The sequence below is a fragment of the Periplaneta americana genome, chromosome 16 (genome assembly GCF_040183065.1).
Source record: "Periplaneta americana isolate PAMFEO1 chromosome 16, P.americana_PAMFEO1_priV1, whole genome shotgun sequence".
Taxonomy (NCBI): Eukaryota; Metazoa; Arthropoda; class Insecta; order Blattodea; family Blattidae; genus Periplaneta; species Periplaneta americana.
This window is the reverse complement of record NC_091132.1, coordinates 105,584,135-105,610,664: the sequence shown is the minus strand read 5'-3', so window position 1 is coordinate 105,610,664 and position 26,530 is coordinate 105,584,135. Positions and strand designations below refer to the sequence as shown.

Below are 26,530 nucleotides of genomic sequence, written 5' to 3'. Positions count from 1 at the left end.
CTGGCTTTTAAGGAACCCGGAGGTTCATTGCCGCCCTCATATAAGCCCCCCATTGGTTCCTATCCTGAGCAAGATTAATCCAGTCTCTAGCATCATATCCCACCTCCCTCAAATCCATTTTAATATTATCTTCCCACCTACGTCTCGGCCCCCCAAAGGTCTTTTTCCCTCCGGCCTCCCAACTAACACTCTATATGCATTTCTAGAACCGCCCATACGTGCTACATGTCCTGCCCATCTAAAACGTCTGGATTTTATGTTCCTAATTATGTCAGGTGAAGTATAGAATGCGTGCAGCTCTGCGTTGTGTAACTTTCTCCATTCTCCTGTAACTTCATCCCTTTTAGCCCCCAAATATTTTCCTAAGAACCTTATTCTCAAATACCCTTAATCTCTGTTCCTCTCTCAAAGTGAGAGTCCAAGTTTCACAACCATACAGAACAACTGGTAATATAACTGTTTTATAAATTCTAACTTTCAGATTTTTTGACAGAAGACTAGATGACAAAAGCTTCTCAACGGAATAATAACAGGCATTTCCCATATTTATTCCGGGTTTAATTTCCTCCCGAGTGTCATTTATACTTGTTACTGTTGCTCCAAGATATTTGAATTTTTCCACCTCTTCGAAGGATAAATCTCTAATTTTTATAGTTCCATTTCGTACAATATTCTGGTCACGAGACATAATCATATACTTAGTCTTTTCGGGATTTACTTCCAACCCTATCGCTTTACTTGCTTCAACTAGAATTTCCGCGTTTTCCCTAATCGTTTGTGTATTTTCTCCTAACATATTCACGTCATCCGCATAGACAAGAAGCTGATGTAACCCGTTCAATTTCAAACCCTCTGTGTTATCCTGAATTTTTCTAATGGCATATTCTAGAGCAAAGTTAAAAAGTTGTTGTTGTTTTCTAATGCCAGGCGTTTGACAATAAAGTCATTTGACCTCTTGCACTCCAATATTTTTCAAAGATATTATCATGACCAGCCACTGAAGCACAGATTTTGAGGTGTTCCGAATCCATTTCTTGGTTTGAGTTGCACAATGGACAGTTAGGGGACTGATATATTCCAATTCTATGCAGCTGTTTGGCCAAACAATCATGACCTGTTGCCAATCTAAATGCAGCTACAGACGATTTTCGCGGTAAATCGGGAATTAACTGTGGATTTTGATGCAGAGAGAGCCATTTTTTCCCTTGGGATTGAGTTATCAAATTTTGTTTGTTGAAGTCTAAGTATGTAGATTTAATAAATCTCTTCACAGAGTAATACATAGATTTAGTAACAGGTCTGTAAGTAGCAGTGCTGCCCTTCTTTGCTAAAGCATCCGCATTGTCATTTCCCAGGATTCCACAATGGGATGGTATCCATTGGAATACAATTCTTTTATTAAGTGATATTAATTGAGAGAGCATTTTAGTTATTTCTGCTGTTTGAGATGAAGGTGTGTGTTTAGAGACGATTGATAGAATAGCTGCTTTGGAGTCTGACAATATAACTGCATTCCTAAATTTATTGATGTGGCATAGAAGATTCCTGAGACATTCACCTATTGCAATGATTTCACCATCAAAACTTGTTGTTCCATATCCAAGAGATCTATAAAGTGAGAAGAGACAGCACGTAACACCTGCACCGGCACCTTGTTCTCTGGAGATCAAGGATCCGTCGGTGTAAAAATGAAGCCAGTTTTGTGGAGGGTACCTAATATTAATTGTCTCTAAAGACAATTGTTTCAGTATTTCAGTGTTTACTTCTGATTTCAGTATTTCTTCTGTTAAATTTAGATTATATTCTATATTTAATAGAGTTAAAGGGTTTGGTTTAATTTGTAAGTTTTCTTTTAAATTCGGCATATTGATTTTCTGTTTTAATTCTTGAACAATGGATATGCAACTTTTTTGAGTTTTCAATCTACAGAGAGGACTGTATGAATGCCAATTGTTTCCTGGTAATCTGATAAGTTTTTCATATTAAATCAGTGCTTTTTCTTCTATTGTCATTTTGATGCTGTTAATATTAGTGAGGAATCTCATAGAATCTATTGGCGTTGTTTTGATTCCACCAGTAATGAGCCTGAGAGCTTGGTTTTGAACATATTCTATGTCGTTTATGAAAGGTGAAGTAATTAAAATTTCTCCGCAGTATGTCAGCACTGGCTGTATAAACATTTTGTATGTAGTGTTCAATGTATTCCTAGAGCATCCCCCATTTCTTTCCTGCTAGTCTTTTTAGAAGGGAGAATCTTTTACGAGCTTTTTCAGAAATGTATTTCAAATGGTTGCTCCATGTTAACTTACTATCGAAAATAACTCCAAGATATATGGATTCGTAAGTCCTAGGAAGGTGTTGGCCATTGTATTGGATATTGAATTTTCTTTCTTTTTTACCGAGTGAAAATATTTGGTAGTTAATTTTGCGTAAATTGAGTGTCATCAAATTTGATGTATTCCATTCATGTAGTTGATTTAGAGCTTTAAGAGCAGAATTTTGAATTTTGTCTCTATGTCTGTAAGATCCGGAAGTCCACAAAACTATATCATCTGCAAATAGTGCTGTTTTCATGTTTGATTCCTCTAAGAGGGAGGGTAAGTCATTTATATAAATATTGAATAAAGTTGTGCTGAGGACAGCGCCCTGAGGTAGACCTCGATATGTTTGTCTGTAACTAGAAAGTGAGTTATTGAATTTAGTGGCAATGAATCTTTGACTAAGGAATTCTGATATCCATCTGAACATATTGCTGGAGATACCTAATTTCTGGAGTTTTAGTAATAATTTATTTCTCCAAACAGAGTCATATGATAACTGAAAGTCAATAAATATTGCCAAGGTATCTTCTTTCTTGTTAAAACTGTCTTTTATTTCTTGGCCGAGGCGTATGACTTGTTCATTGGTAGAGTGTAGTTGTCGAAAACCGGCTTGTCTTGGTGATAAAAGATTTTGGGATTCTAAATACCAAGTTAATCTGTTGGAGATCATGGACTCCATGGTTTTTGCTATCATGCTTAATAGCGCTATTGGTCGATAACTATTAACATCATGAGCAGGTTTCCCTTTTTTGTGAATTGGTACAATGATTGCTTTTTTCCAAGATGCAGGAATTGAAGTGTTCCATGATAAATTGAAAATGGATAAAAGTACAGACTTGGCTTTTTCCCCCAGATGTTTAAAAAATTCGGAATGAATGTTGTCGGGGCCAGGAGATTTCTTGGTTTTTAAATTTTGTATAGCTAGAGTTAATTCTTTGGAAGTAAAATCTTAATTAAATATTTCAGGTTTTGTACTAGTAATATTGTTTTTATTATTTTTATGTAATTCTCTTTTGATAAATTTGTCAGTTTTTTTTTATATTGGGATGTAATCTGTGAGAGTTTGAGTAGTGTTTATTAAATGTGTTTGCTATATCTCTACTATCTGTTAGTGTTTTGTTATTATGAATAATAGGTTGGCTAGTATTTTCCTGTGTATTGGAAATATTCTTCAGAAATTTATATGTTTTAGCGCTATCGGTTTTGTAATTAATGTTTTCAATAAATTTATTGAAACTGTTCTTTTTTGCTGTTATGATTGCTTTTTTAAGAATGGCAGTCTTCTTCCTCCAATCTTGAGTATCTTCTGGTGTTTTGCTATGTTCTGCTTTGGTTCTTGCTTTATCTCTATCTTGTTTCAATAAATTCAGGTTTTCTGTCCAGAATGGGGTGTATTTTTTTGGTTTTCCTCGTGGAATGTGCTTTTTTGCAATTTTAAGAAGAGATTCACAGAAATATTTGTTTAGTCTATCTGAGTTTGTATTTTCCATTAGTGGTGTGTTGACCTTGAGGTGTTCGTCGAGTTCTGTTGTAAATAGTTTCCAATTCGCTTTCTTAAAGTTCCATGTTGTTTTGTTATTGTAGGGTACCTGTCTTCGGTTTTGGTGGAGATGGATAGAAGCAATGATGACTCTATGGCCAGATCCAGGGTCTTCAATTATTTTTTTCTTGGTTGTGTGATGGATATCTGATGTTACTAGTAATAAGTCTGGATTTGTACCAGAACCAGAATAATGAATGAAAGTAGGGGGATCTTCTTTTCTATAGACAAGTTCTGTAGTTGTAGTATTTAGGAGGTCCATGATCATTTTTCCAGGTTGGTTTACATTATCGTAGCCCCAAAGTTGGGAGTGGGCATTAAAGTCATCAATTATGATAGTTTTAGGTTGTATATCAAATAAAGTTAGATCAAGGGGATTATTAGGTGGGTAATAGGCACTGTAGATTTTGAAATGTTGTTGATTTTTCCATACTTCAATTTTTATTAGTTCTAATTTGTCTTGATTATCCATTTCTTTTATGATTTGAAAATTTGTAATTAATTTCTTTAAAAAGTAAAGGTGATAGTGCATCTCCCTGCTTTAGCCCGCAGTGAATTGGAAAAGCATCAGATAGAAACTGGCCTATACGGACTCTGCTGTAAGTTTCACTAAGATACATTTTAATTAATCGAACTAGTTTCTTGGGAATACCAAATTCAATAAGAATATTATATAAAACTTCTCTCTTAACCGAGTCATACGCCTTTTTGAAATCTATGAATAACTGATGTACTGTACCCTTATACTCCCATTTTTTCTCCATTCTGTCGGATACAAAAAAGCTGATCAATAGTCGATCTATTACTCCTAAAACCACACTGATGATCCCCAATAATTTCATCTACATATGGAGTTAATCTTCTCAAAAGGATATTCGACAAAATTTTGTACGACGTCAACAAAAGTGATATTCCTCGAAAGTTACTACAGTTAGTCTTGTCTCCCTTCTTAAAAATAGGTACGATTATAGACTCCTTCCATTGTTCTGGTACAGTTTCCTTTTCCCAATTGCAAGTAGAAGTTTATAAATTTCGCTAGATAATGCCCTTCCACCCTCTTGTATTAATTCTGCTGGAATATGATCAATACCTGGAGACTTGTACTTTTTCAGATTTTCTATCGCAATTTCGACTTCAGAAAGTGTGGGTTCCGGTATAAATGGCTCAGCAGTTTGTATTTGAATAATAATAATAATAATAATAATAATAATAATAATAATAATAATAATAATAATAATAATAATAATAATAATACTGTCAACTATAATATTTTACTGATTGATGAGATGAAAAAAGTTAATAAAACACTTTTGACAACAGTTTCTTCTAAATATTGTATAATGATTTCTATCTACCAGGTGTCATAACACCTGTCATTGTCTTCCAGAAACCAAACGCTACTCCTCTCTGTCATCCATTGGGCTGGCTTCATACCAGCAGCTATTACACCCTCCAACCAATGATTTATGGTACTGGTAACAATTATTACATTTTATAAACACCTCTCAAGATCAAATCTTCTATACCTGAATTAGAGTCAAATAGCAGATGTTCTACTGTTTCTTCACTTTCGTAAGTGTATTCGAATCCATTCTTTGCACTGATATGAAATCTGTGAAAATATACCATTGTTGGGTATAAAATGTGTCATTATAAATTCAGGGTCGAATAATGTGTATTTTAAATGGCTGTATACTTCAGGGAAGAAAACATATTTTGTGATGAAGCCATTATTACTAAACTGCTCAAAAATGAATAAGAAGAATATAGGGATACAAATGAATGTTGCATAGAAACAAATATTTATTTCTCTAATGGTAAAGCTGCTTGAATAAATATCATTGATCCAGCTGATCCATCATTCGTCTGGCTTCCTTATATTTCGCAGACTCAGACAAGCTACACAGGAACGGACAATGTAGTAGGTGATTCCTGTCCATGTCCTCTCGAAGATTATTACAGAGCATTCAAGTAGGGGTATGGAAAATCCCAAAATGGCTGAGTTGTTTTGTGAGGACATCATGTCTGGTGTGGAGAAGAAACATCGCGACAGCTTCCACTCTTGGTAGTCTGGTGTTGTCTTTAGAATTCTGTTCCAGGGTATGTGGAAAGTGCTATGTTCCAGTTCTGTGTTGCAGTAGTTGTTTTATGTAGATTTTGGTGGAGTGGCATGATGATGCTGGTGTGGGATTAAGAGTGAACATCTGGCTCTTCAGAGCCAAAATGATCTTCATATGTGACTTTTTTAGTTTACTCACGGCACTTTGATAGTCATACATTTCTGTAGTTGAGGGAGGTCTTACTGACCCAACCAACAGAATGGTTGATTGCAAATCGCTCAGGATTACAACTTTTGTAAACTTCTCGAAGTTAAATCAGTGCTGTCCGAAAGGTCTCGATTTCTCTATCGTATGCTGTCTTGTGGGTTTGTAAAAAAAAAAATCCTGTTTCTGCATTTGACAATCATCTGTGTATATCTGTAGCCATTCAGGCTCAGGATATTTAATATTGATGGTCTCCTGTAACAAAATTAGACTCATGGTGTTAATATCTTTTTTTCAATACATGGTAGTCTAATTCTGTGAAGAAATTGTGGAAATATATTTCAACTGGATTCTGCCCATGTAACAAGAGTTGAGATGGATTGATAGCTATTGAGTACTGTTCCCTTAGGTTGTATACTTTCTGTATAAACTTATGGTGTGTTTTGAGTTTTCTCGCCTCATTGTTGTGTGTACTCTAGTATTGGCCATCTGGGTTTCTCATGGATTTAAATACTGTGAGATTCAACAATGCATATGTAGGAGTTGATTTTACTCCACCAGTTATGGACTGCACGTCTCGAAAATAATCCAGAAACTATATGACAAAACATTCATTTCCAGTCAAAAGAAGACTCAAGTTATAATTGTGAGTGTATTAGCAACTTATGCCATGGCTGTTTTCAGAAACGAATTCGAGAAAGCTAATTATGTGTCAATAATAACAGATAGTTCCAACTATGATGCTCTGAGAACAGTTCCAGTTCTAGTTCGATATTTCATCCCAGAAGGAAGCAACAAAACTATGGTTTTAGAGCTTTTAGATTTACTATGTGACACTGCAGACCAATTTACAGAATATGTACGCCAACTGGTGATAAAGTGGAGTACTGATAAGAATGTTGTTGCCTTGTTAGCAGATAATACCAATATAAATTTTTGTAAAAGTTCTAGAAGAGGAAAGAACAGCAGATAATACAATACAAATTTTTGTGGAAGTTCTAGAAGAGGAAGAATCAATGTTTTTCATAAATTGAAATCAAAATTAAATCGTACATTGATAGGAGTTTGTTGTTCATTCCATATCATAAATAATGCTATATAACGCGCAGCTGACACATTGCCGATGGAGGTTCAAGCTGTCATTGAAAAACTATATCAACATGTTTATATCTATACTGTTATTGTTGTTTTCTAATGCCAGGCATTTGACAATAAAGTCATTTTACCTCTTGCACTCCAATATTTTTCAAAGATATTGTCATGGTTAGCCACTGACGCACAGATTTTGAGATGTTCTGAATCCATTTCTTGATTTGAGTTGCACAATGGACAGTTAGGAGACTGATATATTCCAATTCTATGCAGATGCTTGGTCAAACAGTCATGGCCTGTTGCCAATCTAAATGCAGCTACAGACGATTTGCGTGGTAAATCGGGAATCGACTGTGGATTATGATGCAGAGAGTTCCAATTTTTCCCTTGTGATTGTGTTATCAAATTTTGTTTGTTGAAGTCTAAGTATGTAGATTTAATAAATCTTTTCATAGAGTTGTACGTAGATTTAGTGACAAGTCTATAAGTAGCAGTGCTGCCCTTCTTTGCTAAAGCATCCGCATTCTCGTTTCCCAGGATTCCACAATGGGATGGTATCCATTGGAATACAATTTTTTTATTGAGTGTTATTAGTTGAGAGAGCATTTTAGTTATTTCTGCTGTTTGAGATGAAGGTGTGTGTCTAGAGACTATTGATAGAATAGCTGCTTTGGAGTCTAACAATATAACTGCATTTTAAAATTTATTGATGTGGCAGAGAAGATTCCTGAGACTTTCACTTATTGTAGTGATTTCTCCATCAAAACTTGTTGTTCCATATCCAAGAGATTTATAAAGTGAGAAGAGACAGCACGTAACACCTGCACCTGCACCTGTATCTATACTGTTAGTGTGCATACACTTACGAGGTTTTATGACTTTTTAAATAGAGTACAAGACAGTGTTAGGGCACTCAAGAACGCCATAGTTGTCCCTCTACTCTGCTCTCAAAAGGATGGGATGAACGAGATGTACGAAATTCTCAGGTAATATGTTCTTTTATTTGATAAACCACTATTGCTTCTGAAAAAGTTCTTTAATATTCCAAGTTCAGAGCCACATTTCTAAAAAGCCAATCTGAAATATTTCATGCAACAATTTGTGCAATAGAAGGTGAGAAAGTCACTCTTGCTGAAGCTAAATCCATTATTAAAAGCATCTTAGAGGAACTTCAGCAGAGACGACATAATGATTTTGCAACAAGGAAACAACAGTCCATACTAAAGACATTATATTGAAAATGGACTCATCGCTGAGAAGAATTATGGTGATTATAAAAAGAAATTGTATAACACCTGTATAGAATAGATCCAAGAATGGTCTTCTGACACCCTTACTTTGATAGTTTGTCTTGGATTTCACTGAAGAATCCAGATATCAGACTCAGTTGGGAAAATGTGTAAAAAAAAAAAAAAGAGACTTGCCCAAACACAAAAATCACTTAAATTGAAATGTTGTTGTTTTCTAATGCCAGGCATTTGACAATAAAGTCATTTGACCTCTTGCACTCCAATACTTTTCAAAGATCTTGTCATGGTTAGCCACTGACGCACAGATTTTGAGATGTTCTGAATCCATTTCTTGATTAAATGGCAAGTTGTAGCCGATTTAAGTGAACACCATATTTTAGTGTTTTGGTGGCTACTTCATTCACACACAACCCCCAGAATGTCTGGAGGACCACACCTGCTGTTGGTCGACGGGTCCATTGGACCTAGTTGGGAGATCTTGTTGATCACCAACTTTCCCTCCTTAAGCCACTGGAGGACGATTTTAGTGCCATAGCAGGTCAGCACTAGGAACAAAAACGTAGGAAGGGTAGGAAGGAAAGTGAAATGAACCCCTAGGCCTCGAATGCTCTAATACTGTCGGGGTCGAAGAAAGTAAGAGTTCAGTCAGAGGACTGGATAGGAAAGGGAAAAGAGGGAATTAGGTATGGAATAGAGGAAAATTATACCAAATTCAGTCATTAACTCATCAAGCTGACCAGTGCTAATGGATGAGTAGCCCCTCCCTCTAGTTCAGCTTGTAAAATTATGCTTACTAACAGCTGCACCACGGGAAGGTAGGGATGGGACATTGGGTATTTGTCCAGGTTGGTTCCTTAAAGCCTTCAATGGGAAGGATTAATGGCTCTCCCCCCTGTATTCGACAAATACCGTTTTGCAATCTAAATTGAAATGTTTGATGAGGTGACAATCTTAAAAAAGGCAACTACAGAGAAAAAAGAAATAAAAACAGAATCTATAGGAGAAATATGGTATGGCTAAAATTATTCAGTAGCATTGAAGTAAGTGAATTAATAAATTTGAAGATTGTTGAGTTCTTCTGCTGCAGTCCTGGCACAAATGTTTGTAATGAAAGACTGTTTTCCCAAATGAAGATGTTATGGACAAACGAAAAGAATAGGTTATCTGTAGGAACTGTGAAAGCTATGCTCACTGTTAAAGTTCCCCCCCCCCCAGTAAAGACTGTGTGGAATTTCATAACTTGTTACAACATAATCATTCTTTAATTGAGGAAATACATTTATCACAGAAATACATCACAAAGATTTAGTATTGTTTGAAGTTCAATTTTAAGATTGTTATACCTCATAATTAATTAATGTTCTTTTCCCTTTGTTGATGTTCATAAAATGAGGAAAGCAATAAAATTTGGTTGGTTTATTCAAACGAAAGTGTCCCGTATTAATAATCGAATGTTCATTTTTAAGAAGTTGGAAAGATTCTTAGAAGCACATATTTCTATTTATGCATGTTCACTGTAAGACAGCAATGATTTATCCATTGGTTAATGGATCATTTTGCCCTTAAAGAAATAGTAAAGTCTATTTCCTTAGTCAAGGAATTCCATGCATATATCAAACAGTAACGTAAAAAGCATTTATTATACTATAAAAAGAGTTTCATATTATTCACTCTTACCATCTCCTATGACTTCATAAAAGATCCCTTCTGTTCCATTTATTCCTCTGTCAAAATTATCTTCAGCACGCAATTTCAGCTCTTTTTTACTCTGCACATCAACCAACACCTTGTTCTGAGAGTTTCCCTGTAAAGTATTCACATTATTTAAGCTATTTCATTAAATTGTACATTACAGTATTTCCTATAAACAAGACATGAATTTAGTGTTTTTACATATACACAAAGAGTTATACCAAAAATTACGAAATAAACTTGATTGGTAGAAGTAAAAAAAGATACAAATCCAATAACTAAGAATAGTGTCACTGTTGAATTCAGCCCCTTGGGGCAAGATAATGGTAACTCACAATAATTTCTACTTCAATATGCTTCTAAAAGTGTTTTTGCAACAATAGTAAACAAGCTTCATGTTCAGAAGTTGTGTGAAATGATAACTAAAAGCCAGAAAAACATATTTTTATCAATTATTATTATTATTATTATTATTATTATTATTATTATTATTATTATTATTGAATTTATTTATTAGTAATAACAACCTAAGTTTATGCCGAAGACCAATTGACTGTTACCATTATCTTGCCCCAAGAGAATGATTTAGTAATGGGAATTATGGTATTACACGATCAGCAATGTCAGGATTTAACTACAAACAGTAATATTAGTTGGTAACTTCATATAGATATAATTTCTGTAACAGAGCTATCTCTAAAACGAAATAATCTTCCCACACTATGCAATTCATCCACCCACCCATTTGTTTCTTTGTTTATTTATTTTCAATTATTTATTTATAATTCAACATGTCGTGTCCTCAATGTCTGTCTTAAACAATATTTATGAATGCCTCTTTTTCTAACTTAATCTTTCTTCTCCTCAAGCCAGGTAGGCCAATAATCTTGAATCTCATCTACATCTACTCTTTAATGTTTTTCAAAATGTTCAGCAGATCTTTATATTCCAACATATCTTTTATTTTAATCTGTGACATTTGCAATATTGTTTCTTTCTCCACTATTGACTGTCAATCCTTATTTCTTTTTTGTCGACATATTTACAATTTTATTAATAAACAAAATACTGCCAACTACGTAAGCCTAAACTAACTTTATACAATAACATAAACTCCATTAGCTGTATTAATGTGAACACTATTAACACTAAAAGAAAATGATAACTGAAGCACTACTACTATATTACAAGGACTTGCAGTATATTAAAACCATTCGTCCTGTTGAAACTAATAAAGTACAACAATTAAAACACCATTATTATTTCACAAAGCTGCAGAAACTTTCAAAGACGTGTAGTAGATGTTAGTGAAACAGAAATACTGCCATGAACAGCATGGTGCACATGTGTGCTCGTTTTCCCTCATTCCTGTTTAGATATAGCCAGGCAACATTTAAACATAGCACTTCTGTTGTCGACCCCGCACATGACGTCATTGTTCTACATGACTTAATCTCCGCTCCAGTCTGACCAGTAGGAGCATTTGGTTTCTGAGTACTTTTAAATGTATGTCGCTGGGCTATACTTCTGGTGACTTCTCCTGGCATGACAGCAATATACAAGCGATGGGTCATTCCTTAAGAAGATGCCACAAATGTTTGGAGGTAGAAGGCACAGTTTCAGCATCACCTTGTTTAATTTGATTCAATAAATGTCATTCTGAATGTTGATATTTAGCAGTATTTTACAATTAACAGTTTGAGGATTCTTGAACCACCAATAACACACCCCCTCCACAACCGGCACATAGGAACACCATCCACCAGTCAAGTTGTACTTCGAGGTTAAGGAAATAATCTACTGACCCAGTATTACCACTACTAACACTACTGAACCACCACCATCTCAATTCCCCAAACACTGCATCACCCACAGTGATCACGTGCATTGGCCACCAAAGTCTCCAGACCTTACTCCTGTAGATTTTTGTCTGTGGGAGTCGATGGAAGGCAAAGTGTACAGATAGTTAGTTAATGGGTTTAAAAAAGGGCGTGTAAGCTACTATTGTTATTTGCGCCCTTATATATAATTCTTTAAACAACAATAAACACAAACAATACCATAAGCTAAATCCGAACATGAACCAAGAAAACGTTGTCACACTAAAATCATGTACACAACGCAAGTTAAACACAAGGAATGAATGGTCACTCACATTATAAATATTGCTGCTCTCATAAAAGAATGACAAGACATTCTCAGAAGAGCAACACTTACTGTTATCAGCAGAGTGGAGAAGTGTATTGAACTGTTGAATTGTATTGATACCATGTAAATAAGCGATAAATGTAATAAATATAGTAGCGTGCAAATTAATCCGAACAACGTAATTACTTATGCAAAAACACTCAAACGGGATAAAAAAAAAGGATCTAAGACATACCTCAGTAATCTATGTGACCTCCCTTGTTCCTAATAACAGCTCTGAGACGATTTGGCATGGATTCCACTAATTTCCCACAAATATTCATTTCTTCATCACGAAACCATACACCAATGAGGGCAGAAATCATCTTCTCCTTTGTAGAACAATCCATTTTTTGCATTCTTCTTTTGCAAATTGACCACAAGTTCTCAATGGGATTGATGTCGGGTGAGTTGCCTGGCCAGGGGAGTACCTGAATATTCTTCTCGTTGAAGAATTCTGTAGTTTTTCAAGACGTATGGCATGGTGCCAGGTCTTGTTGGAACACACCTCTGCCATCCGGAAATGATTTTTGCAGCTGGGGTACGATTCTGGTTTCCAATAAGTGAATATATTTGTCAGAATTCATCATTCCCTTGATAGGTATTAATACTCCAGGCCCTTCATGTGTAAAACAATCCCAAAACATTACTTTAGGGGGGTATTTGGGTGCTTGTTGGAGATGAGCTGCTGTTACTTTTTCGGGTCCTTTCAGTACATAAGAAACACGGTGGCCGTGGACCTCGAAATGAGACTCATCGGAAAAAAGTACATTCTTCCAGTCATTCACTGTCCAGTGTTGATGTAATTTTGCCCACATTAAGCGTTTTTTGCACATAAAGGGGTTAGCAGTTGCTTCTTAATAGGCTTACGAGCCCTTCGTCCAGCTTCCAAAAGCCTACGCCGCACTGTTGTGACGTGAATATTCGCCCCAGTGGTAGCCATTAACTCGTGGGTTAAGTCGACAGCAGTTAGTCTAGGATTTAATTTACTTTTCCTGACAAACGATCATCTGCAGGTGAAGTCTTCCTTTTCCGGCCACAGTTTCCTTTTTTCTGGGGTGTGATGGATCCAGTCTCCCTGTATCGTTTTATGATCGAATTAACAGTAGCCAAACCGATGTGACATTCTGCAGCAATTTGCCTCTGTGTCATAGAAGAATCCTCTGCTAATGTTATAATTTTAACCGTTTTCGTGGAGTTGTATCCATTTGTGAAGACGACAGAATGTACACAGGATTGCAGTATTAAGTCTTCAACACAACTGAAATGCTTATAAGTACAAAACGACAGGCAAAATGTCACATATTATAAAAAAGTAATGACAGACCTTCAACAATGGAATTACACGTACTACAGATGTCAATTAAAGTGGTATGAGCAGCTGTGAGGCCAACAATGACAGAAAATGTAAAAATATGTCGTGTTCGGATTAATTTGCACGCTACTGTATGTAATTTTTCTTTCTTTCTTACCACTTGCAACACTTTTTATGAGTAAAATTCAAACAACTTATTACCACAACCATTAAAAACTGGACACATGTTTATATGAACTCCTTTATTCAGAATACTCCATACTACCACTGCTAAAACAGTTACTATTCCTCCTGAATCACTCTGTATACTGTTGCTATTTGGCTTAACTATGGATAACTAGACTAACTTTTATTCAAATCCTGTATCTATAAAAATGATTAGCATTTCAGCAATTAAACCCACAAGCAAAATATATATATATATATATATATATATAAATGTCAGGTGACGAGACTTAGATGTCTCACATGACACCTGAATCGAAGCAGCAGTCCATAGAATGGAGGCACACTGCATCGTCAAGGAAAAAGAAATTCAAGCAAACCATGTCAACACGCAAGGTCATGTGCACTGTTTTCTGGGACAGAAAAGGAGTCCTACTCATCGAATTCTTGCCTCAGGGTGAAACCATTAATAGAGAAACCTATTGTCAGACCTTGAAGAAACTCCGTTGCACAATTCAGAGACGTGGGTTGTTGACTGATGGAGTTGTGTTGCTTCATGACAATGCTCGGACACACACAGTTCGTGACACCTAAAATCTCATCTCGAAATTTGGCTGGGAACAAATTGACCACAACCCCTACTGTCCGGATGTGGCTCCGAGTGACTTTCATCTCTGCCTGCACCTCAAGAAGTTCCTCGGTGGTCAAAGTTTTGATGGCGACGATGAAGTAAAAACAGCAGTGCGGAAGTGGTTCACATCGCAGGTGGGCGAATTCTACAATGAGGGGATAGAAAGACTTGTGCCACGACTCGATAAATGCCTCAATAATGGTGGAGATTATGTTGAGAAGTAACTGAAGTGTGGGGAATACAATGCAACAAAAATGGTTTGTAAATATCTTCCCGTTTACTTACTACACCCTTTTGGAACTTACTTTAAGAACACGCCTCGTATACTTTAACAATATGGGCCCCCAGAGTCGTAACATTCATATTGTGGCGTCTTGTTTCTACACCATGTTTATTTATTCTTCCTTCCTTGTTTAGTTCTATTCTTTTGTTATATGTTTTTTAAATTTATTTATGGTTTCTGCTTTTTCTCTCACTAGAGGCCAGTGCTTCTGCTCCCTGTATTTCCAGATATTCGAGGCTAACTGCAACCGAGCTTTTGATTGACTCTTTTGAATGGGTAATGGTCTTTATGTTCTCGATTTTTCTCTCACGTTTTTCTGATCAGGACTTTTTCCGGAGATCGACATTCGGCTGGGAGTGATAGTATTAGTGTGACAAACTCAGATGCGGGCATTGGTTGGATGTGCATCGGATTAAGGACATGATCCACTGAACATGTGTCATGCATCATAGTAAGAAAACCTGGTTTGTACACTGGTAGTGATTTTTTTTGTTGGGCATGTTGATTGCATGTATACATTTTCTATGTGTAGACTTACTCTGTTGGATTTTCTACATCTTATATTTTAGCGTCATCATGCATGGGTTTTGTGAGAAGTGTACATTTTCTATGTGTAGACTTACTCTGTTGGATTTTCTACATCTTATATTTTAGCATCATCATGCATGGGTTTTGTGAGAAGTGTACATTTTCTATGTGTAGACTTACTCTGTTGGATTTTCTACATCTTATATTTTAGCGTCACCATGCATGGGTTTTGTGAGAAGTGTACATTTTCTGTATGTAGACTTACTCGGTTAGATTTTCTACATCTTATATTTTAGCGTCATCATGCATGGGTTTTGTGAGAAGTGTACATTTTTCTATGTGTAGACTTAGTCTGTTGGATTTTCTACATCTTATATTTTAGCGTCATCATGCATGGGTTTTGTGAGAAGTGTACATTTTCTATGCTTAGACTTACTCTGTTGGTTTTTATACGTCTTATATTTTAGCGTCATCATGCATGGGTTTTGTGAGAAGTGTACATTTTCTATGTGTAGACTTACTCTGTTGGATTTTCTACATCTTATATTTTAGCGTCATCATGCATGGGTTTTGTGAGAAGTGTACATTTTCTATGTGTAGACTTACTCTGTTGGATTTTCTACATCTTATATCTTAGTGTCATCACGCATGGGTTTTGTGAGAAGTGTACATTTTCTATTTTAATTTGTGAATTAAGATTTCCCCGGAGACAAACATATGTATGTTCTACGATTAGATAACTTGATTTTGTGTGAAGCAGTTCAGTTTACTCAGGGTTATGGTCAACTTATTGTGATATTTGTTATTAAATGAGGGGGGGGGGCGTCATTTAACTTTTTTAATTTAGCCATTTCTTTAATACTAGTAGTTTGCTTTAGCTTTAATTTCTCTTCTCCTTCCCTTGCTAGAGACTGTAGTTATTTTATGATTATGCTTTTATAATGTTTGGTTGGTTATCCATCTCTTAATAGGGAAGATGGAATGGAATGACTTGTGTGTATGCTAGACCATTTGTGTTTGGTGTGTTTCTTCTGCCACTTTCCTTGGCCACTGATTTGTTATTTTGTTAAAGTGACTTTGAACTGAGTATTCTTTATGTTGTTTATATTTTGTTACCAACCCAACGGTTTTCCATCTTTGTTCCTGATTTTCCTCAACACATAGTTGATCCATGAATGAGAGCTGATACCATATCACGTCTAAACTACTACACATTCACAGGTAACATGACTTCTAGCTATGTGGTCAGCATGGAATAAGGCCACAATACAGGACAAACAAATGACAATTCAGTAATGCACTTACAGTAACGTTGAGTCTAATCGTAGTACTATCACTTGGGAATATGAACTGTGGTTTATTGTTATTGACATCATTAATATTAATGAAGTAGGTGCAAGTTTTATTCCTTGATGGATTGTCTTCATCGCCATTGTCTTTGACCTGCAAAAGATTTTACACAGATTACACATTTAATAATATATGTAGAGCTATTATAATTTAAGTAGGATAATAATAATTATAGTGACAATATGACACACACAAATATCAATTATTTTAATATTAGCAATTCCCGCAACTTCCACTCACAGTAAAGTCTAACTGTCGTTACACTTATTGACAGGTGTACACATGGTGATTAAAAATTAACAAACGTTACAACAGATTTCAGTGGCGAATTTGAGGTGACTGACATTTAAATCCACGTTTGGTGTGTAAGGGAAGATGCCAAAGAATTGAGGAAAAAGTGACAAACATACCAACATAAAAACAAACATTTCAAAATTGGGATTTCCGATCTCAGGATAGTTAATTATAAATGTTAACACCAATTATTTTTCCAAAGCGAAAATTACAAGAAAAATTTAGGTTAGTCTTATTATTGCATCAGTTCGTACACATGTTTATGCATGTACAGCATTTCGATCTCAGTAATAATTATACCTCCACTGTACTCAGCATCCGTGCCTATGGACATTGCAGTACTTGATATCAATACTGAACCCCATATTCAGTATCAATACTCCCATAATATTGGAAGTATCGACTGATATTGCTAAAGTTCATTACAGCAATGTTACTATAACGTACAAATGCCTTTTGGAGAACCCGGAGGTTCACTGTTGCACTCACAAAAGCTCACCATCGGTCCCTATCTTGAGCAAGATTAATCCAGTCTCTACCATCATATCTCATCTTCCTCAAATCCATTTTAATCATCTATGTCTCGGCCTACAAAGGTCTTTTTCTCTCAGGCCTTCAAACTAACACTCTATATGCATTTCTGGATTTGCTCATACATGCTACATGCCCTGCCCATCTTAAACGTCTGGGCAATATTACTTTTACTAAATAAATTAATAAAATAATATTCACTGATACAGTTAGCAAATAAACCTTTAATATAACAATGAAATATTTAAATACACACTTTCCAATAAAAGATGAGTTTACAAAATTGATGAAAACGAATGACATCTCAACATTCCAACAGAATTGACATTTCCTGTTATATATTTATTGCCTATTCAATTCATTTTATCAAGCACCGTACAGTAGGTTACATGAAATATGACAGGAAAAGAAATGATGATGTCTTGAACGAGTTCCAAATGAACCTGTTCTCATTCACATACATCAATATCAAACCAATTGACTGCAATATATAAATCGAATGTCAAACAACAGAATACAAAAAGCAATCATGAATTATAGGCTAATCCAACAGGAAAATGGTCGTTGGGACGTCCTCAAAAACGATGGAAAGAAAACTTGGTAGACTGTCACAGTTCTTCAAAGGACTACAACCTGTGAGGAGGATGATGATGATGATGATGATGATGATGATGATGATGATATTTCATACATCTCTTAAACAAGTGTACTTATATAGTCACTTCCACAATATTCTTCATTATTGTAATGTATGGAATTAAAGTGTATACTTACCATCACTGATAAAGTGTATTTCCCAACTTTGTTAATGAAGTTTCCATTAGCAACAATGATTCTTTCTTCTTGCAGGGCAAAGAGATCAAGAAATTCACCATTCTGGCTATTTTCATAAGAAACGTCTTGAATGCTGTAGGTCAGCGAAGCGTAATAAGTATCTTCATCAGAAGCAATGACAGTACCAAATGGAGAGTTCTGAAATAAGAAATATATATGTATATATATATATATATATATATATATATATATATGTAATAAAACAAACATTTGCATAACGTGAGTAAATCTTAGGATGTTCGCGTCAGATTCAAAGGGTAATAACATACTCAATGGTTAGGATGCCATAAAAAGTTTCAGAGAAACACAAAGTTACTTTACAAGCTGCCAGGCGCAGCTCGTCTTTAGGTTCACTGAACCCCCTATCTCTTGCAGCCACTCATTCTCTTCATAATTAAGAGTAACTATAGAAAGAAACTGATGGAAGTTCGGCTTCTTTTGGTTAGAGCATAAGTAAGTTATAGCCAGTAAAGTCGGGCGAAATAATTGCATCTGGGGGTTCATTCTCAGAAGTGAACCAGCTAGACCATTCAAAACAGCCTGCAGCAGTGGGAACATGCTAAGAAGTAGAGGAAGAGTGTGTTTAAAAAAAAACGCTGTTGTCGCTAACGAAAGCTGTGGCTCCAACACTGTCCTTCTCTGTCACTCACACTAGAGGAAGCTCAAAGAAAGCTGCGCAGAGAACGATATTCGGTCCTCGTGCCGCCATGATGTTGTTTTCCTTGAAATATCAAAGAACTCAAAAACGACCCCACCACACAATACCACAACATAGTAAAAAACACAATAAACAAAAACAAACACAAAATTCCTAGCAACATGAAACAACAACTAAAATCAATCAAACCAGAAGCACCAAAACTAAACGCACTACCGAAAATATATAAAGAAAACATACCCATCAGACCATTAGTTAATCATCGAAATGCACCAACACACAAACTAGCCACATACATGGACAAAACCATAAGGAACAACATAAAATTCGAAAAACAAACAACAATAAAAAATAACGTAGACATAGTAAATAAAATAAGACAAACATATCCCACACAGTACAACATTACCAACTTTCGACATAACTAACCTATACACAAACACACCCATAAAAGATACACTACAGATACTAGAACAAATACTCAAAAACAACAACACACCACAAGAACAAATCAAAGAAATCATCCACACCACAGACATCATCACAAAACAAAACTACTTCACATACAATATAACAAATATTACACACAAACCGAAGGCCTACCCATGAGATCACCCATTTCCAGCATACTAGCAGAAATATTCTTACACCACATAGAACAGACATACATACTAAACAAAGACAACAACAAACACGCAGACAACATCATATATTGGCACAGATACATAGATGACATACTAATATCACAGTTTAGTATATACAGTTGCGAAGCTTGGGATGATTTTTTGCATTTCTCGCGATAGTTGCTAGCCGCTTGGAGCGCTGTGAGTACTAGGAACAATAGACTGTCACTGCCATCATGATCTAAGGCAGACCATGTAACTCGCTTAACCTGATCACGAAGGGCGACGTTTCAACCATATACCTCAAGGTCAACACACCACTAATGGAAAATACAAACTCAGATAGATTGAACAAATATTTCTGTGAATCTCTTCTTAAAATTGCAAAAAAGCACTTTCCACGAGGAAAACCAAAAAAATACAACCCATTCTGGACAGAAAGCCTGAATTTATTGAAACAAGATAGAGATAAAGCAAGAATCAAAGCAGAACATAGCAAAACACCAGAAGATACTCAAGATTGGAGGAAGAAGACTGCCATTCTTAAAAAGCAATCATAACAGCAAAAACGAACAGTTTCAATAAATTTATTGAAAATATTAATTACAGAACCAATAGCGCTAAAACATATCAATTTCTGAAGAATATTTCCAATACACAGGAAAATACTAGCCAACCTATTATTCATAATAACAAAACACTAACATATAGTAGAGATATAGCAAACGCATTTAATAAACACTACTCAAACTCTCACAGATTACATCCCAATACCAAAAAAACTGACAAATTTATCAAAAGAGAATTACATAAAAATAATAAAAACAATATTACTAGTACAAAACCTGAAATATTTCATCAAAATTTTACTTCCAAAGAATTAAGTATAGCTATATAAAATTTAAAAACCTAGAAATCTCCTGGCCCCGACAACATTCATTCCGAATTTTTTAAACATCTGGGGGAAAAAGCCAAGTCTGTACTTTTATCCATTTTCAATTTATCATGGAACACCTCAATTCCTGCAGCTTGGAAAAAAGCAATCATTGTACCAATTCACAAAAAAGGGAAACCTGCTCATGATGTTAATAGTTATCGACCAATAGCACTATTAAGCATGATAGCAAAAACCATGGAGTGCATGTTCTCCAACAGATTCACTTGGTATTTAGAATCCCAAAATCTTTTATCACCAAGACAAGCCAGCTTTCGACAACTACACTCTACCAATGAACAAGTCATACGCCTCGGCCAAGAAATAAAAGACAGTTTTAACAAGAAAGAAGATACCTTGGCAATATTTATTGACTTTCAGTTAGCATATGACTCTGTTTGGAGAAATAAATTATTACTAAAACTCCAGAAATTAGGTATCTCCAGCAATATGTTCAGATGGATATCAGTATTCCTTAGTCAAAGATTCATTGCCACTAAATTCAATAACTCACTTTCTAGTTACAGACAAACATATCGAGGTCTACCTCAGGGCACTGTCCTCAGCACAACTTTATTCAATATTTATATAAATGACTCACCCTCCCTATTAGAAGAATCAAACATGAAAACAGCACTATTTGCAGATGATGTAGTTTTGTGGACTTCCGGATCTTACAGACATAGAGACAAAATTCAAAATTCTGCTCTTAAAGCTCTAAATCAACTCCATGAATGGAATACATCAAATTTGATGACACTTCATTTAAGCAAAAGTAACTACCAAATATTTTCACTCGGTAAAAAAGAAAGAGGATTCAATATCCAATACAATGGCCAACACCTTCCTAGGACTTATGAATCCAAATATCTTGGAGTTATTTTCGATAGTAAGTTAACATGGAGCAACCATTTGAAATACATTTCTGAAAAAGCTCGTAAAAGATTCTCCCTTCTAAAAAGACTAGCAGGAAAGAAATGGGGATGCTCTAGGAATATTTTGAACACTACATACAAAATGTTTATACAGCCAGTGCTGACATACTGCAGAGAAATTTTAATTACTTCACCTTTCATAAACGACATAGAATATGTTCAAAACCAAGCTCTCAGACTCATTACTGGTGGAATCAAAACAACTCCAATAGATTCTATGAGATTCCTCACTAATATTAACAGCATCAAAATGACAATAGAAGAAAAAGCACTGATTTAATATGAAAAACTTATCAGATTACCAGGAAACAATTGGCATTCATACAGTCCTCTCTGTAGATTGAAAACTCAAATAAGTTTCATATCCATTGTTCAAGAATTAAAACAGAAAATCAATATCCCGAATTTAAAAGAAAACTTACAAATTAAACCAAACCCTTTAACTCTATTAAATATAGAATATAATCTAAATTTAACAGAAGAAATACTGAAATCAGAAGTAAACACTGAAATACTGAAACAATTGTCTTTAGAGACAATTAATATTAGGTACCCTCCACAAAACTGGCTTCATTTATACACCGACGGATCCTTGATCTCCAGAGAACAAGGTGTCGGTGCAGGTGTTACGTACTGTCTCTTCTCACTTTATAGATCTCTTGGATATGGAACAACAAGTTTTGATGGTGAAATCATTGCAATAAGTGAATGTCTCAGGAACCTTTTATGCCACATCAATAAATTTAAGAATGCAGTTATATTGTCAGACTCCAAAGCAGCTATTCTATCAATCGTCTCTAAACACACTTCTTCCTCTCAAAGAGCAGAAATAACTAAAATGCTCTCTCAATTAATATCACTCAATAAAAGAATTGTATTCCAATGGATACCATCCCATTGTGGAATCCTGGGAAACGAGAATGTGGATGCTTTAGCAAAGAAGGGCAGCACTGCTACTTACAGACCTGTTATTAAATCTACGTATTACTCTGTGAAGAGATTTATTAAATCTACATACTTAGACTTCAACAAACAAAATTTGATAACTCAATCCCAAGGGAAAAAATGGAACTCCCTGCATCAAAATCCACAGTTAATTCCCGATTTACCACGAAAATCGTCTGAAGCTGCATTTAGATTGGCAACAGGCCAAACAGCTGCATAGAATTGGAATATATCAGTCCCCTAACTGCCCATTGTGCAACTCAAACCAAGAAATGAATTCGGAACACCTCAAAATCTGTGCTTCAGTGGCTGGTCATGATAATATCTTTGAAAAATATTGGAGTGCAAGAGGTCAAATGACTTTATTGTCAAACGCCTGGCATTAGAAAACAACATCAACAACCATATCAATTAATCTTCATCTTACAATGTTTGGATGACGTATATACGTCCGTTGATGTGACATATTAATGAATTAAATACTATTATAGTCACAATCATGCCATGGTATGAAAGAAAAATTTCACAACCTCAAGTTTGAATGCATAAAGAGTACATATATTTCTCTAAAATGTAGTGTAATTGCATTAATAAAATTTAAAAGAATGATTATGAGACACTTCAGACATAAATCACTTGCGAGTTAAGATGAAATATTATTTTTGGTGTGAAAATTACTTTGTTCGTATGTGTAATACTTTCCTTTATTTCGATTAAATATTGCGAAATTCTTATACATTCATTTATGCACGATTCAATAATTTTCAGTTGCACCGCACGGATATTTAGATATGTTTAAATTATAGGTTATGTTTACTGTCTCAGTTGCCCCTTTCTGTTTAATTTTAGTGGTCTCCAATGCCGTGCCATTCATATGGAAATATTATAGGTTATGTCTACTATATCTTATATTCCTAAATTCGCAATTATACATTATAATTAAGCATAATGTCATGTATGATACTCCGCACATTCAATTTGTCTGTATTTTAATACTACAATTGAGTATTGAATTATTGTATTTATCTACTACCTAAGAGACGAAGTAACAATCGTACGTACACTAATTTCATAGGAGTGGTATGGTAAATGTTTTGTCTTTATTAAGGAAGGTAGATGTGCTATATTAAATCACGATATAAATTCTTTTTTATTAAACATCAAAATAGCTTCCATTCTAAACTTAAAATGTTGATGTGAAAAGATTATGTTAACATGTAAAATTCTCTTCACATTAAAATAATACAGTTTTGTAATTATTTCTGCAACATAGGCTGTTATGCAACAAGAAGTAAAGGGAACTTATGGACACATTACACTAAATAAAACTTAGCTATGATACGCAATAAAGTTATAATATAATAATTCACTGAGCTCCATACACTGAAATAGAAAACCCGAACAATTATGGCCTGGTCTAGATCGAAAAGGCATTGACTGTGCCGTATTTTGCATTGTTGTGAAAAGTTGTGTAAACTGTGAAATGTTCGTTATCAGTTGTAATAACTGTAAATGGCTAAAATACAATAATTTGAATAATAATATGGGACAAGGAGACGTTTGTAGTACTATAAATTCTAAGAAAAAGAGGTCAGAGTTATCCTTCTTTCAAAAGATCCAGGAAGGTGAGTTTATAAAATATAATATATACTTTATGAAAATAATATATAAACCTTATGTATTTCGTATTTCAATAGTGGAAGGAAGGTGTTAATTTTTCAAAAGAACACGATATCAAAAGTACAATACATTTTATCGTCTGCTAGGGAAAGAGTCTGGGATGAGGCGATAGTAGCGATCCTGGTGGCTAGCAACTATCTATGGATGCATATTTCAACCGTCTATGTTTGCATTATTTAGTAAGTATTGAGCTTCGCAACTGTATATACTAAACTGTGCTAATATTATACAAAGGGAACAAAAGACAGATCCAAAGCCTACATCAACACATAAACAAAATACACCCAAAGCTACACTACACATTAGAAATTGAAAACAACAAATCCATAAATTTTCTAGACATCACAATAACAAAGGTAGACAACAAACACACATTCAAAGTATACAGAAAACCAACAACAACAACACACATACACAACACATCCAACCACCCCACACAACAAAAAAAAAGCTGCATTCCAAACAATGGTACACAGACTACTCAACATACCAATGAACCAACAGGATTACAACGAAGAACGGAACGCAATCAAATACATAGCACAAGAAAACGGATACAACCCCAACATAATAGACAACATAATACGGAAGACAAAACATAACCACAAACACAAGAACACAAAAAATACATCACACTAACATACGAAAACAAAAACACACATAAAATTGCAACCTCATTCAAGAAATTAAATTACAACATCGCATATAGAACAAATAACACTCTACAAAAACATCTCAACACACAAACAAATACAACCACACAGGAGTATACAAACTCAAATGCAACACCTGCAACAACTTCTACATAGGACAAAGAGGCAGATCATTTCAAACACGTTACAAAGAGCATATCACAGCCATAACAAAATTACAAAACACCTCCCCATATGCAGAACACATCACAAATGCCAACCACACCTACAGAGACATCAACACAGACATGGAAATACTGCACATCCAACCAAAAAGCCAGAAACTCAACACACTAGAACAATATGAAATATACAGACACACGAAAACACACCCCAACGATATTCTCAACACACAACTCAATTTCAAAACACATACACTCTTTGACTCTACACTATGAACGCACCATTACAGGAAACTAGAGGTGCCAAGAACAACAACGACCAGTTTTGAAGATGACCCATAAATAGGTCGAAACATGTAAACAAAGTACATTAAAATTTAATACAAGAAAGTCTCATCATACATATTCCGAAGGAAAAATTTTGTTTCAAGTTATAAATAAGTCTACACTTGGATAACTGATTATGTTCTATTTAGTATTGAAATACATAAATCTCATTTACAATGGTTTCACGTTACATGTGTATTTTAAATTATTACAATTTTAAATTCAAATACATTTATCAAACTTTGCGTTTAAACGTATGATATTGTGTTTTTAATATGTTGTTGTTGTTGTTTTCTAATGCCAAGCGTTTGACAATAAAGTCATTTGACCTCTTGCACTCCAATATTTTTCAAAGATATTATCATGACCACCACTGAGGTATTCCGAATCCATTTCTTGGTTTGATGTTGATGTAATTTATATCTTCATTTTATATTTGTCATATTTCATAAAATAATTGAGGACCATTTTTGCAAAACTTGCTAACTGCAAAATTTGCAAAATTGAGATTTTGATGGATTTGTTAACATAAGGCAGGCCTCTACATGATGTTCAAAGCGGCTTAGTAAAATTGGGTTATTTCTCTTCATTGTAGTGTGTTAAAGTGTGATCGTTTTTTCAAAACTTGCTTTCTGCTATATGTGAGAGATACAGCAAAACTTGCTTACTATAATGTTTTGTCTCTCCTGTAAAATTTAGTTTTTTTCAGTTAGCAAGTTTTGCAACAACGGTCCTCAATTCGTGATATTACGTAAAAATATGTCATGGTGTCTGTTGAGATATGTACGAGTATAATGATTCTACGTAATATAAAATGAAATTATACATCATCTGTATATTGTTTTTAAGCCTATTTTGTGCTTGATGAAATTGATGTGCTATTAAGTAATTCTTGAATAATCTGCAAAATATATATGTTTATTTTAGGTTGAATTGTGATGCAATAGATTCATTTAAATAAATTACAATTAATAAATTGAGTATGTTCAATTATTTACTAAACAAATTAGTAAAATTCCCATTATCGTAGAACATATACAAAAAGAAATACATAATATTCTAGACATAGCAAATTAAAATGATTATAGTAAAACTTTAATTAGGAAATTAATCAACAAAAAAGAAAATTCTATAAAACAGGAAAATAACATAAAACTAACAAGATCCGAAAACAAAAAGTCTAAATCCTGGTCGTCCCTCACTTACAATAAATACATATTGAACTAGGAAATTTTTTCAACAAAGAAAATATAAATATAATATTCGAAACTAACAACAAGTTGAACAACAATATTAACAATGCACTAAATAACACAGATACACTTAGTAAAAAAGGA

General features: G+C 34.7%; 1 protein-coding gene across 1 annotated transcript in view; it reads right to left on the bottom strand.

Moving 5' to 3' along the window:
* Positions 1 to 26,530, bottom strand: part of LOC138691011 (cadherin-AgCad1-like) — a 318,553-nt gene that overhangs the window by 117,192 nt on the left and 174,831 nt on the right. The window contains exons 18-20 of the mRNA XM_069812651.1: positions 18,218 to 18,415; positions 16,574 to 16,711; positions 10,145 to 10,271 (exon numbers count right to left, since the gene is read on the bottom strand). Coding sequence (XP_069668752.1) covers positions 10,145 to 10,271; positions 16,574 to 16,711; positions 18,218 to 18,415 — 463 coding nt within the window. The remainder of the gene's footprint in view (positions 1 to 10,144; positions 10,272 to 16,573; positions 16,712 to 18,217; positions 18,416 to 26,530) is intronic.